The sequence below is a fragment of the Anopheles darlingi genome, chromosome 2, assembly GCF_943734745.1.
Source record: "Anopheles darlingi chromosome 2, idAnoDarlMG_H_01, whole genome shotgun sequence".
NCBI lineage: Eukaryota > Metazoa > Arthropoda > Insecta > Diptera > Culicidae > Anopheles > Anopheles darlingi.
The window spans coordinates 30,757,793-30,771,902 of record NC_064874.1 but is presented as its reverse complement, the minus strand read 5'-3'; the positions used below and the strand labels follow the sequence as shown (position 1 = coordinate 30,771,902).

The 14,110-nt window shown below is 47.3% G+C and overlaps 1 protein-coding gene across 3 annotated transcripts in view; it reads right to left on the bottom strand.

Moving 5' to 3' along the window:
- Positions 1–14,110, bottom strand: part of LOC125959751 (uncharacterized) — a 36,775-nt gene that overhangs the window by 4,585 nt on the left and 18,080 nt on the right. For 2 of the 3 annotated variants that reach the window (XM_049692671.1, XM_049692673.1), the window contains exons 2-3: positions 9,532–9,663; positions 3,423–3,550 (exon numbers count right to left, since the gene is read on the bottom strand). In XM_049692671.1, coding sequence (XP_049548628.1) covers positions 3,423–3,550; positions 9,532–9,663 — 260 coding nt within the window. The remainder of the gene's footprint in view (positions 1–3,422; positions 3,551–9,531; positions 9,664–14,110) is intronic. The other variant, XM_049692674.1, reaches the window with a different exon arrangement.

Genomic DNA, 14,110 nt, shown 5'->3' with positions numbered 1-14,110 from the left:
ACGAACGTACGCTGGCAGGCGGTTCGTCGGAGCTTCCGAGCGATGAAAGCACCGGAGACGACGGTGACGGACGGTTGCGACCAAATTACGTTTCGTTAGCTCCGGGACTAAATTAAGCGAATGAGATTAGCTCCATTCAGCGGCCGAGCGGGCGGAAGGATGAACGATGGCGAATCTCGGGCCTGTGAAAGGGCTGCTCGGGATGTACGCTTCGCATTGTACGCGGTAGACTGGTGGTGGACCCAGCGATTCCATCCAAGTTGCCTGGCATGTTGACGACGACGACAACGTTGATGATGATGACGATGCTGGGTATGCATGACTGGGTCTCTCTAGTTGGAATCAAGTCAAAGGGCCGTGCATTTTTGCGCAAAATGTTGTCGAAGCAATGGAAGTAAAGGAAGAGCTTCTTTTGCGCGGTTCCATTGAAATACCACAGCTCAGGTGGTATGCTAAAAAAAAAAATGGTACGACAAACCCATTTCCATCGATGCCACCCCGATGGACCCGTGCGTTGCATGATGCTCGCAAATTTATGCAAAACCAAAACTTCAAACCATCCCGATGCCCGGACTCCACGGGCACAGGTGCGAGAACGAGAACACTTTTAATCCCGAGCTCAGTGGCGGTGGTGTCATAGCGACACGCCACGCGACGCCATGCCACGGCCGTGAGTTCACTTCATTTCGTGCTCCAACGCTTCCGGCCAGGCCAGGCCAGAGACCAGGCACACCCGCCCAGGTGTCGTGGCTTCCGTCGTAGCGAGACTAAATTTTGCACCACGGAATTATCCTCGCCGATTTAATAACTTTCTCATCGGGTTCGCTGCTTCACAGCAACAGTAGCAGCAGCAGCAGCAGCACGTGGCAGCACGGAGGATAAGATGTATTATGTTCCGGGAATCCGTGCCACCGTGCGGCCACCATGCCCTTCGTTGGCGCGAAAAAGGGTGTCATTTTGCTCGCTATTCCCCAGGAAGCACACGGGGTGGGCATGACACGAGTTCAAACTACGGCCCAATGCTTGCGTTACTCCGCGTTACCGATCTCCGCGACTCAGCGGGGATGTTAGCTTAGTATCGGTTCCAAAGTCGACTAGGAGGCGCTAGGTAAGGTGGTGGTACCGTTTGCATAATGTAGTGGAAAATGGTTAGAACAGAGGGCGACAGAGAGAAGGTGCCGGGTGGAAGTGTGCCAGTGTTTCTGCTTCGGTTCGGTAGACACTTCTTTTAATAGGATGCCGCGCGGATCCCTAAAGGCGTCGGCGATGTTCTCAATGCGATGAGCTGAGGCGAAAGGGTTTACCGCGGTAACTGCCGGCTGGAGTTTGTCCAATGATTTGCTTCAATCAGTGGTACTTGGAGCATAATATTATGCTTTACTAGCCAATCCGGTGGAATGAGCTTCTTCTTTGTATAATTAACGGTATTCTGTGGTATTAGAACGAAAGGAAAGCAACTTAATCGTTGTAGTGCAAATCCGAAAATCCTCCTGTAGTTATGGAGGGGATTGCTGAAGAGATGTTTTGGAACGGCCGTTGCTTCGCACAACTATCAGTCAGTGAAGTGATTAATCTGAAGGTAATTTGCCATTTTATTGCTCGCCATTTCGGGACCTCGATCGAAGCAAAGCAGATTACGCTTGGAATAGCCGTGCCGTTTGCATGAATTTATGGCGGGCGGTATTTATGATAAGAATTGGCAATAGAGCTTTTCTGTAAGGATCATTGACTCTGTTTGGTTTATTGGCCTAGCACTATCTTTAATGTCGAGGTGGGCGCATAGCCCATAAATGACCATGTGTAACCAGAAGAGTACAATTTTGTAGTAAAAAGAAACCTAGGTTGTAAACTTTGTTCAGGCGAGGTTAAGGTAATTCTTTTATATCCATATTTACTTTTTAATTTTTTTCATAAATTGCTAATCCCTAAAATTTTTGGATCAATTGAAGAAAAATCTGACAAAGATATGGATCGAAAAAAGGACATTTTTGCAGACTCGTCGTTTTCAGATTGAATGTCATACAAATCATGATTAAAAACTAAATCAAACTTCCTCAAAATACAACCAAATATTCTTGAAAAGCTGCAGTTTAGTATAAAATGTTGGTAAACAAAAAAAGTGGAATAGCTTCTTCGCAAAAAATCTTCACAAAAATGAGCCATAAGTTTACCATTTACTACCGAAGGGCAACTGCAACAGCTTGCAAGCGCTCTTTTGATATTTCAACTTTAATTTAACTGAAGTAATACTGAGTACGGAAGTGTAACTCTAGCAGCTTAAATGTGGTGCCAAGATTGAACAATACGCACAGGTAAAAACTTTAATTTAGCGTAAAGCACACTCTCAGTAGCACAACACAATCAATCAAATCATGCACCTCGATAAACCTCCCAGGTGTGATCCATGCCTCCGGCCACGTGTGAGGACCTCAAAACCACAGATACCGCAGTCACCAACAGGGAAGCATAACGCTGTTCGTTCGTTTGTTCGTCGGAGTTTCCCACCCTCCGCCCGGCCAGAGATCCATCATCTTCCGTTCTGCCACTGACACATCCAAAACCACAGGATGTCAAGCAAGTGATTGTTTGAAATGGGAAAAAGGAACAACATGCCATACCATGCGGCGTGTGTTTTGGTGTCGACCGTTAAAGCACTCCAGTTCCGATTATTCCCCGGCCCTGGAGCTGCTTCAGTTCTATGGTTCGGCGATAAGGATTGAATACGTTTTCGTGGTACTTTGATACAGGACGGAAAAGCGAAGCATACTTTCACTCATTGTGACTGCCAATTGTATTCCTGTACCTGCCTTGGCCACGCTGTATGCGCTTCATACCACATCGTGATCGTCTGAACCGTGTGAGCATTACTTTCGCTTCCTAGCTCAACCATGGACAGGCCATCCATTACAGGAGATATAAGTGGTTGCCAGAGCAACCACCGTGGCGTACTAGCGCCCTTCCGCCAACCACAGGGACCCGGTGTGCCGATCATCCGGTATCCTATTGCTCGCTAAATGATGCATAATTTCCGCCAACCATCCCATCGGTTGACGACCGGACGATTAGGAAACAAATTGCACCCATCATCGGCACCGATGGCCGATTAAGCGCCCAGCGCGTACAGCGTTCGTTCAGGCGTCATTGTTTGCTTTGCGTTTCGTGTGAAACCCCAGATCGGATCAAATAAATCATCGACGGCCAGCCTAACCATCGAGCTAATGTTTACATCAGCCCTTGATCTCCCTGGGTGGTCATTAGCTCCCCTGGGGGGTGGCGCTGAATATTTCCGACTTTTTGTTGTTGTTGATTTTGGTAGGCATACCAAACATGTCCACGTTTACACACACACGCACACACGCACGTACCTTGCACCTAGACTCATCACTTTCTCCGGACGGAGCGTGCCACCGAGGAATACTTACGGGCATTTTGGAGGCTGGAAGTACGCCAATATTGTTGGCGTTGGTGCGGATGTTGAGGGCACGTCGCTTGTTGGCCTCTACGTTGCCAAGCGACTCGGTCAACCCGAGCTCATCTCCGACGCTGAAACCTACGGTGAAGAGGAGGAAGAAATCATTATTAGTGCCTGGTAAGTGAGTCTGAATAGCGGAGAGATGATAGAGAATTCCTAGTGGTCCGAAGGGAAAGGGACGATAGAGTTAGAGTAGGTGGAGACGGGATAGTGACTGCCGGTGGATTGACGAAACGTGAGCTTATGAGGTTCTGAAACATCTGATCCTTTAGCCAAGCCTAGGGCCATAGTTGGAAATTCATGAAACTCGAAATAGTCTTGGACTCTTGGAAATGAAGAATCTGTAGGTTTGTTTTAAAATCTTTGACACTGCAGGAATGTGGGACATGCTTTGTACACGGTAATCCAATGTGACCTATAAAGCCAGAGTGAGATACTTCAAGAAGTCGATACTTGATGCATCTGAACCGGACACCTAAGAAATGATGAAGGAATCTCTAGGAACAGCAACAAGGAAACAGCTATGGTCAATTGCGCTATCCCTAGACATGGATTAAAAACGACAATCGACCTTGACCGTGATGCCTCACTCGTTGGTCTTGTGCTACTTGCAGCGAATCGGAATACTATCCTATATCCCGCAGGTTCACGCAGGACCACATGTGAACCAAGGGGATAGAGAAAGACCGAATGTGCGCTGTTCCACCATGCAGCATCCATTCCATTTATGACTTCGCACATAATTTAAGCTCATATGAGATATGAGTTCGCAGAAGCGTCGTCCTCACATCGTCCCGACCGTTCGGCCCAAAATGCCACGGACTACCCGCTGGATGGACTAATCCCGCTGGATCCCTTCTGTATCTTCGGGAACCAACAAACCATCCATCTCACCAGTACCAGCTTCTCGCACTTTTTCTTCATCTTATCTGCCGCTGTATTATGGCCCTTGATGTTGACCTACAGCACGCAGCAGCCAAACAAAGTGGCACACCGTGCTAGCCGGATCGCGTGAAATGCCGTGTGGTTAAGCCAATGATTAAATCACCATCTAATAAAATAATGTTTCACTGCTGCTTCGACCCACCAAACGCACGCGGGCCGCTTGCGCCCGGCCACCCAGTGACAGTGATAAACGAGAAGGGATTGCACGAGGCAATCAGTCACCAGTTGGTTATGCTGCCAGCATACCATGCTACCGCCCTTCTGTGCCGCGGCGACAGGCTTCGTGGAGCGAGATCCTTTCGCATCTTATCACCTGACGGTGGCGAAAGAGTGACGTACCGTTACTGGGTGTGGTATGCTTGAAAGCTTGAAAAATGATGCTCACGCGCTTCATCGGATCATACGCAGCAGATGAGCCGCACATGCTGCACATTGCTGCGATTCGCGAATGGCATCTCTGGCCTTTATCTTCCCGAGATCATGTTGAGCAATCCAGCAGCACCCAACGCGTTCGCGTTCATGCCACGATTGTCACGCTTTTCATGCCAACTGAAGTGCTGAACCTCCTTCCATTCAACAGCATAAAGAATGGAGGGTGGAGCAAGCGTTCTTTCATGTCATATTTCCAATCGAAACCACAGGAATAGGAATATCGTCTTTGATTGCCAGGCCCGAAGAAACCACATTTGAAGCAGTTTCAAACCGCTGCCATGCTATCGTTTGCTTGCTTGCTTGGTGGTTTGCTCCCCGGGCGCGTCGTGTGGAGATTGGAAAATTGACAATTTTGACGAATCGACCTGTTCGATGTTCGACGATGGCGCCGGTTCATCAACAAGTTTATGACGCCGAGAGCGCACAAAAGAACCCCAATTTGTCACCGCATCCGTTTGACAATATCCGTTCCGCTGCGGGGTGGCCACCGCCTCGATGATGATGATGATGAGGATGAGGATGGTGATGATGGCGATGAGCAGAATAAAGCGATCGCACGGTGGCAAAGGCAAAGTTGGAAAGTCAGAAAACATCATCATTCTCCGTCCTATCCGAGGTTCTATAACCAGCAGCTTAAAGCTTGTGGTGCCGGTACGCGAGAGTTGCTTCAAAATTTAAGCACCAACCAACGAGTAACTGTCAAGTTTTGGGCCTTGGGTTCTTGGAAGCGGGTTGATCTGGGATGCTCAAAGAAATTGATTGACATTCGGTTAGTTTGCTCCCCGGGTTTCGTGTTCTCGCAGCATCTCGCATTTCAGCTTCCGGTTCACCCCTTTCCTGGAATGACAACGCGGGCGGAAATGAGCGATTCAGCTCCGGTGCCACGATGCCAAGCAAACAGCCCTCACGGAAAGGCACCGTTTGCCACAAGAATGATGATGATGATTCGCGATCGTTCACCAGTTCGAATGGAATCAATTTCGGTCGCGAAAATTTCGCTGACAGGAAACATTTGTATTCACTTCGATCGCGGAATGAGTTGGAAGTTTTAATTAAAATTGAACATCGGGCGATGCCTTCGTGTTCATCCCAATCATGCTTCTGCAGCAGCTCCGGGTGCTTGCTATAAGCATCATAATGCTCGGTGGAATGCGGGAATTTAGAAACGGATACGCGAAATTTGCATCGTTTACAATAAATATTCATTCCCGGTTCGGGTCCGAGGTCCGGCACGAGCGCATCATGCTCGGGGCGGTGGCTCGCATATGTTTGCTAATTAAATTGAGGTTTGCTCAATGCACACACACACACACATCGTTGGGCCACCCGACGAGCCACCTCGACTTCGACTTTTCACCCGTGGCCCGTTCACGGAACCCCATTTTCTGCCTGGGTGGTAATGTGACCCCTACGGTGCGTGCAGCCTTGCGCCCTCCGGTTCCCGATCCTCACGCACCAACAAGAGAGGTAGGCTCGTACTCGCCGTACGGTCTCGATGACGATGCAACGTTGCTTGCCTATTTGAGCTTGAAATTTAGCGCAAACATTAGCTCTCCCCCCCCCCCCCTTCTATTTCCTTAGGCCAATCTGTGCCTCTGTGACAACATACCATCCAGGGCCAACATGATGGTGCGCCATCGAAGCGTTTTATCTTTCCAGCTGGCGAGCGGTCGTGCGGTGCATGATTATATGCATGTCGCTGCAACGCACCACACCAGGGGGCTACCCAGGGAGATGGATTTGGATGCAGCCTGGCTAGGAGCAGGCCAGTGAGGTGGTCTTCGTGAGCCGGTGGGGTGGCTATGGCAGCATGGTTCGGTGATGTGGTCGCTGTTTTGGAATTATGCATCGCACCGATGATTTATGTGCAGTGAAGCGCTTTAATCTCATGTTGTCGCTGATTGTCTTGTACTGGTAGTTGGTGGTTTGATTTGCTGCGACATGATGCGATGGTTTACTAACCGATGGTTTGACTAGTTTTGCAAACAGATGAATAAAATAAATGTTCAATATGATTTCCGCATTATTTACAATGCTATTTGTTTGGTTTCGTCAACAATGATTACGTTAGATGATGGCTATTGATTGGTTAAATGCTACAATTGCAACGATGTAGTATGAATGGTGTACATGTTCCATGGAAATTGTACGGAACTTCTCGCATTTCAAAACATGATACTGATGAGTTACATTTGAATGTAACTCAGTGAACAAACAATTTATGATGAATCCTGCCTCATAAGCCTCTTGACAATGCACCATTGGCTACCAGCTTTGTTTTTTTAAGCGGATTTGTTTTTGATGTGGCCTGCGGTATTCAAGCATTTCTATGACCAAACGTATGAATAATTTACATTGACTGTTGCTTAGGTAGTCGAATGTTTTATAAATTGTGGCTTGCTTCTTTTGCAGAAATGCATTTGTAAACTATTTTTTCGCGTTAGAAATGTTGTCTTTTTCTCCATGTATGGCCAAAACAACAGCTGAAATGTTTCGATACGTTGATGAAACGAAACACAATCTAAAAGACAATACTAAGGAATATGCTACAAAGAAACTCTTTTCAAAATACTTCCAACAACGAATCAAAACCACAAACATTGAACTTACACTCCTGTTATCTGCCATGCCGCATAAATTATGGAGAAATCGCAAAAAAAAGTACAATTTATGACACCATTTATGAGTCCGGTACCTACTACGCCGCAGCAAATGTAATAAATTGCGAAAGTATCTTTCACCATTGCAACCATTGCTCGATCGGTAATTGAAGCTGCTTTTCTCGCGCTCTCCGCTGACCCCAAACAACGGGTTGGCCCCGGGACAATAATGCTGCCAATAGTAATCGCAAAACCCCGCTGTTGACCCCATGGGAGTGCCGAGTTGGAGCATAATCATTATGCCTAATATTGTCAAAGGCTTCGGCGATCAAATCGACGTGGCACGGCCCTTTTCTGGTCTCCACAATGTACATGCACTACACCGTCAGTACACCAAACGGGTTATTGTCGGGTTTCTTCGGTTGATATTTTTGTTTTCATGCGAGATCCCTCCCTATCCCTCCCCGAAAATTAGCCACGGTGTATGTACAGGATCATGCCACCTTTTCGCCTCTTTCCAAAGAGGAGAGCATTCCAAGGGAGCAAGCAGCGTGAGCGCGCCAAAAGTCACGACCCGGCACAGGTGAACCACCATCGACGTTGGGCAAGAAAGTTTGTCTCGCAACCGTTAAGCTGGGCAATTCGGCCATCATTAGATGCGACCTCCCGTTGCTTGTCCGAACTCGCGTTAAGAAATGTCGAAAGTGTTTGCGGGCACGTTGCGTTGGTAGTACGCTGGTGCTTTCATTGACTTTCATCCAGTGGATATAGCGCAATGAAGTCAGCATAGGGAGGAGCTCGCCTGAAGTCACGAGAGAGGGATCAGAGGGGTTATGCGCTTGATATTTGAGATATGTGAGTAGCCCTTCACAAGAGCTTCAACTTTTCTGGCGGAATGTCTGGCCCGGAGGGCACACCAGGGATCACATTTCCAGGATCGATATGATGCTGAGCTTGGTATGCGAATAAAGTTAATTAATACTTCGCGAATGGCAACATGTACTCTCCAACGGATTGCACGCCGTGAATTATCGGCATAAATTGATACTCCACATCGTTTGCATATTAACGAATGCGTCGATAGCATTCCTCGCTATTGCGATGCTGCACCAACAGGCAGCTTCGATGCGACGAAATGACACTCGATACACGTTTTCCCCTGTGGGATCTGTTCTCGTTTACTCGTTTACATTTGAATAATGCACGCATTTTGCAGTTCGGTTCTGTCAGGCGAAAATGATTGTTTTCGGTGTACGCTACAGGCATACAGGAACAGCTTTTGCACTTTGCTGGGTAAGGATTACGCGTTCCGAGGAATTGAAATCTCGCAAATCGAGAGCAAACCATTCGCCGCCTGGTCCGTTGATTATTCGATGAAATTATCCTTTCTGCCGCCGTAAACATAGTTCTCTGTTGCTGGGCGGGTGCCAGATTGGAATGTTACCAGGCACCTAAATCCTTTTGATGGTGTAGCAAATGAGTAATGCTCATCATCGTTGGTGCTGCAAGTGCTACAAGCGACCGGGGCGTTGTCTGCCTCCGACGGGATGTCTTGTTAATTACATACAAATTAGACTAATTGACTGGATCTACTGAGTAAAAAGGGGTAATCCCAGGGCGAGTGTTGCGGGATTTTGTAGCGCTCGGTAGCCTAGTAATTTCGCAGAATTCATGACGGTTCGTTGGTTCGGTTCGTCGACCAACCACACCATCACGGCCATGCCCGTGGCAGTTCTTCTTCGCCCAAGTGCTATTGCTGTAACCAGTGGCTGTTCAGCACGCTCGTAGTGTAATGAAACAAAAAGCTATTTTGCTCTATCAAATACAAAACGAGAAATCGAGGCAGCTCATAGTTTAACTGTGGGAAGTGGATAGCGAAACGAAAGAAAGACTAGATAGAGGAATGGAAAACAATATCAAAGTAAAAAGACGGTAGCGCACGACAAGAATGAAATGCAAAAAACAAAGGGGAAAATTTGAATGGCTAAATAGAAGGAAGTAAAGAGCACACCGGAAAGACAGGAACCTGACGCCAAAACGGAACAGGAAGACAGGAAGGACGTTCGCGCACTTGAAACATACCTAACCCGAAGTGGGCCTTGACGCCGCCCAAATTGCGCACCCGGAACAGACCGGACTTTTTGAAGGCACAGTTCAGGATGAGACCGAAATCGGAATCAAAAACACAGGTACTCTCTAACTGTTTGATTGTGCCTAGAAACGGGATGAGAAAAAAAGAGAAAAAAAAGAAAAGAAAGATAGAGAACAGAACAGAACAGAGCAGGTGTTGGAAGGTAGATAAAAAATCGAAGGAAAGAGAGAGAGAGAGAGAGAGAGAGAAAGAGAGAGAGAATGAAAGAAAAGAGGAAAAAAGAAAAGTCAAACGAACACAATTCAAAAAAGCAGCAGAAGGAGAGTAAGTGGAAAAGGCAAAACGATAGTAACCAAAAATGGAAAAAAAAACGCAAAAGAATATAAGAACAAACCCGACTTGTGCCAGTAGGAAGGATATCTCACTGGAGGGTATTTGCATTTTTTTCCGAGAATTTCAAAGGATCCCCTTGCTCTCCTTCTTCCGTTCGTTAGCTCTTCTTGCTTCGTTGGTCAACAACCCTCTGGTGGCTCAATATTCTGTTGAAATGTGGCTTTACCCAAAAATGCTAAATCAAAGGTTCGAAGAAAGCCAGCACCTTTTTTTCCGAAAGGTGCCCTTTCGGGATTCTGCCCTACTAACACCACCATATTGCACGACCCAAACTGTCCTTTAAGATAATCACCGAAGTCGTGCAGGTTGTGATAGTCACGTGTCTTTGTGCGATTTTATAGGTAGAATTGTGCAACTCCATTCCCAAACACCGTGTGTGTGTGTGCGTGTGTACGTGTGCGTAAAGTGCAGAACCATCAAAGATTAATCATCAAAGTTTATATCGTTCCAGATTAGATCACAAACCAAGCTTCGTCTTTACTTTCGCCGCGGTGCGTGTGTGTGTGTGTGTGTGTGCATGTTCCACGTCCTGGTTATCCGGTAATTATGTGCAACAGCATTAACTCCCGGTGAGAGTGAACATCCAAAGACTCAAGTGCATTGAAGACATTAAGCAGGGAAAGCGATCGATGCCCACCGTCCCTTCCACCTCCTCGGTCACAATCACTTTCGATAATCTCCGGTGTGCCACGAGGGGGGCATCCGGTACAACCGGAACGATAGGGTAAGGCAATATTCGGAGCCGGAGAGGCTTGGTTAGACGTCCGGTTTCACGGCGGAACCGGCTCAAAGACCTAGCAGCAGAGTGCAGCACTCGTGCGAGCATCATTGCTAGCAGCTTCCTTCAAGTAGCACACACATGAAGTACTACTACACAGGTGGTAGTATCGTCATCTCGCATCGCATCGCACCATCCACAGCAGCCGGCAGTAAAAAGGGCACAAACAATCACTTCAACCATCAAGAAACGATCGGGATCGGCGTTTGCCGGTGTAATGGTGTGTCGCTACTGCAACCATTCATGCTTCATTTGTTGCTTTTATGCTTCTCCACATAAAAACCGACCGTAAAGCGGCAGGGCGCGTGGTACGTCGTGGTCTAGCAGCAACAGCAGCAGCAACAACAGCAGCAGCACTATGTCGCTATGGCGCAAGTGCTTTTTGGTGCGAAGGGCATGGAATGTGTTTGTTTAATGGTACTTGGTCGGTTTGATCGTATTCGATTACTATTTCCCGATGTTGGGCGCGCGATAATCCACGATGGCTTCATTTCATGGCTGTTTGTGCATTCCACTCTCGTAAAGATCACTTTCTTGATTGGAATGTATACGTATGTTTTAGTAGTTGCTCGGAGAATTGTGTCTTATAAGCATCAATGATCGATATCAGAAACATATGTTCAAAGTTTCTGGTGGGGAATATTTTTGTATTTCAACAATTTTTACGGGACCAAATCTGTTGTACTCTTAAAAAATAAGGTAGCTATGCGAAACATAAGAAGGATTAAACAAATTCTTCGGTTGATGTGAGATCGAAAGAAGCTAAACGAAAAGTATTTTGCGGATTTACTTGTTATTCTTCTGTTGGAAAATGCCATCCAATTGAACCCATTTCCTACAGGAATAAAGGAAACCAATGACGAAGCAAATGAAAACCAAATTAGACCAAACCAAGTAACTTGCAATCAAACAGCTCTCCAAATTGGGGTGAAATAGTAATGCAGATTGGAAATAAAACGCAAAACTCACAGTTAATCAATGGTTTTTCTCAAGTAAATTCGAAAACCGAAACGGCATCCACCTCTCGATGCAGCAAAGAAAAGAACGGCAGGATAATGCCAATCAAAGAAAGGAACTTTCCACCAACATTTTTCACTAACTTTTCAATCACTGCTTTCTCCTTGCGCTGAAGCGAGTACTCCGGTAGAACCCAAAGAAGAGTTGCGAATACAAACGTGAATCTAGGCAAAATCGTAATGAATGAAACTCCGCACTATTGCTGTGGAGGCAGCGGAATGAGGCATTGAAAACGCAAATTGTCGGAAAAGTTAACAAACGTAAAAAAACCCCCCCTGCTGTTTCCTGTTTTCCATACCCACAGTACTCGCAATGGTGGCTCCAAATTGCAATCAAACAAAATGGTCAGTGCCTACGGTCAGTGGGATTTTTCTGTATTTTCATTTTAATTTCATTCCATCAAGGGAAAGAGCCTCGTCATCATCATCATCATCATCATCGGGCGGGCTATCATTTGAATGGTCATTGCCATTGTGATGTCGTTTGTTATGTGGCGTACGTCCTTTGAACTCCGCGGGTTCACCACTGGACACAACATTGCGATGGAACGAAGAGGAAGGAAATTATGTTTGGGAATTCTATGTTTGTTTTCATTCGTCACAAAACCCTCTAGCCCAATTTGATGCTACTCCCACGGGCCCTTCCTCGAAACATCATCATCCTCGTCGTCGTCATCGTCGTCTCCGTCGTCGTCGTCGTCGTCGTCGTCGTCGTCGTCGTCGTCGTGCATCGTTCCGTAGACCGTTTCGCTGGTTTCGCTCCATCAAAAATCAATCAAATCTTCACAAAAATGCTCCACGATGATGGCTCTGCTTTTCTTTTGCGTGAGCGAGGTGCGCTTTTCCGAGCACTTCCCCGAGCCGAATGATTTCATTCCGTTGCTCTGTCTCGGTCGAGGCGTTTGCTCTCATGGCCCCTCCATTTGATTTGACTTTAATTTATTTATACCACTTGTCGCGTTGGGCCACAGCACAGAACAGTTTCCAGAGAAACCGCACGAACCGGAGGCATACGATTTATGGAAGCAATTTTTGGCGAATGGAAAATTCCTTCCAACGGTCCAACAGAGAAGCACCGAAGAATTTCTTTGGTTGTGTTGTCTCGAATCAAATTCGGGCAGGATACAAAGACAGAACGGAAGCAGCAATCGACTGGAACGCTGCAGGACACGTGTAAGCGCGATCAAACGTCTCTGACACTCCAATACGCAGGTTCGCTCGTAATTGTTACGGACAGACGGATGACAATTGCCGGTGGCGATGATTTGTGCGGGCACCGGGCAACATGTGAGCCGAATCTTAATGACCTGCAATCTACCTGCTCCCTCGCATCAACATCAGCGGCGCATTGATATGGTCTCTCAACGTTTCACGAAGCATGGTACATACTCGAAGAGCTGTTTCGTCTTGAGTTTCTTCGGCAAAAAAGGACACTTTTCCCGGAAATTTATTGCGCAACACAAACGCCCAATCAATGTGGTTTCCCTTCGTGCGATTACTGATCGCCGAAACCGATCCGTAAAGGTTCTCTGGTGGCATCCCTACGGTTCCGGTTTACCGTTGGGTTCGTGGTATTAATTATGCTGGAAAGGAAAATCACGCCACCCTCTCCCCACCAAAAAAAAAGCATTGCGCATAATTCGATTAATGCCAGGCGAACAGCAACCATTATTATTGGAATCATCGGAAGCACGAAGCGCGATCCGGAAATGGAACGAACGCTCGGTGCGAAAAGCCAGCAATTTAATTAGCGACCAACGAATATTTGAATAGATTCCGGAAGTCGGATGAAGCACTTCCCGAATCTGGCGAGCGTTCCGTCGTGGCATAACGCGCGTAGAACCATCATTACCATCGCGGCCATCGTAGAGGCTTTGGTTCGTTCGATCGATTTAGGCCGCTCGCAGGAGGTTCCCGGAAAGATCCGCGTACCGAAAGCAGCTCACTCGCGAGGGCTCATCGTGGCGCGTGGTTTCGGAAAAATAAATTGAAAATCCTTCAGGCGGTCGCAATCCACCCACCTACAGATCGAGCCTTCCGGTGAACGCACCGTTCCTCTCACTTCCCACTCTAGGTGCGGGAAATGTAGCGATTTTCCATTTTCCAAAAGTTGCTCCACTTGGTGGCCGGTCGGCAGCGTGGCGGCTTCCTTCCTTTCGGCGATAAACGACCGGGAGGCGATTCTGATCGCAACCAATTTTAATTATCCAAATCCACCGGCACCGCGGGGATGGGCCGACGACGACGCCGCCGACGGTTTACGGCGAAAATGGGGCGTAAAATCTGGTACCACAGCTCGCTAATTTGCGGTCCTGAGGAAGGGTTTTTGTTTCCAATTTCCCTGCCCTGCCATGCCCTGGTGGTTCCTTCTCCACCGCCCTA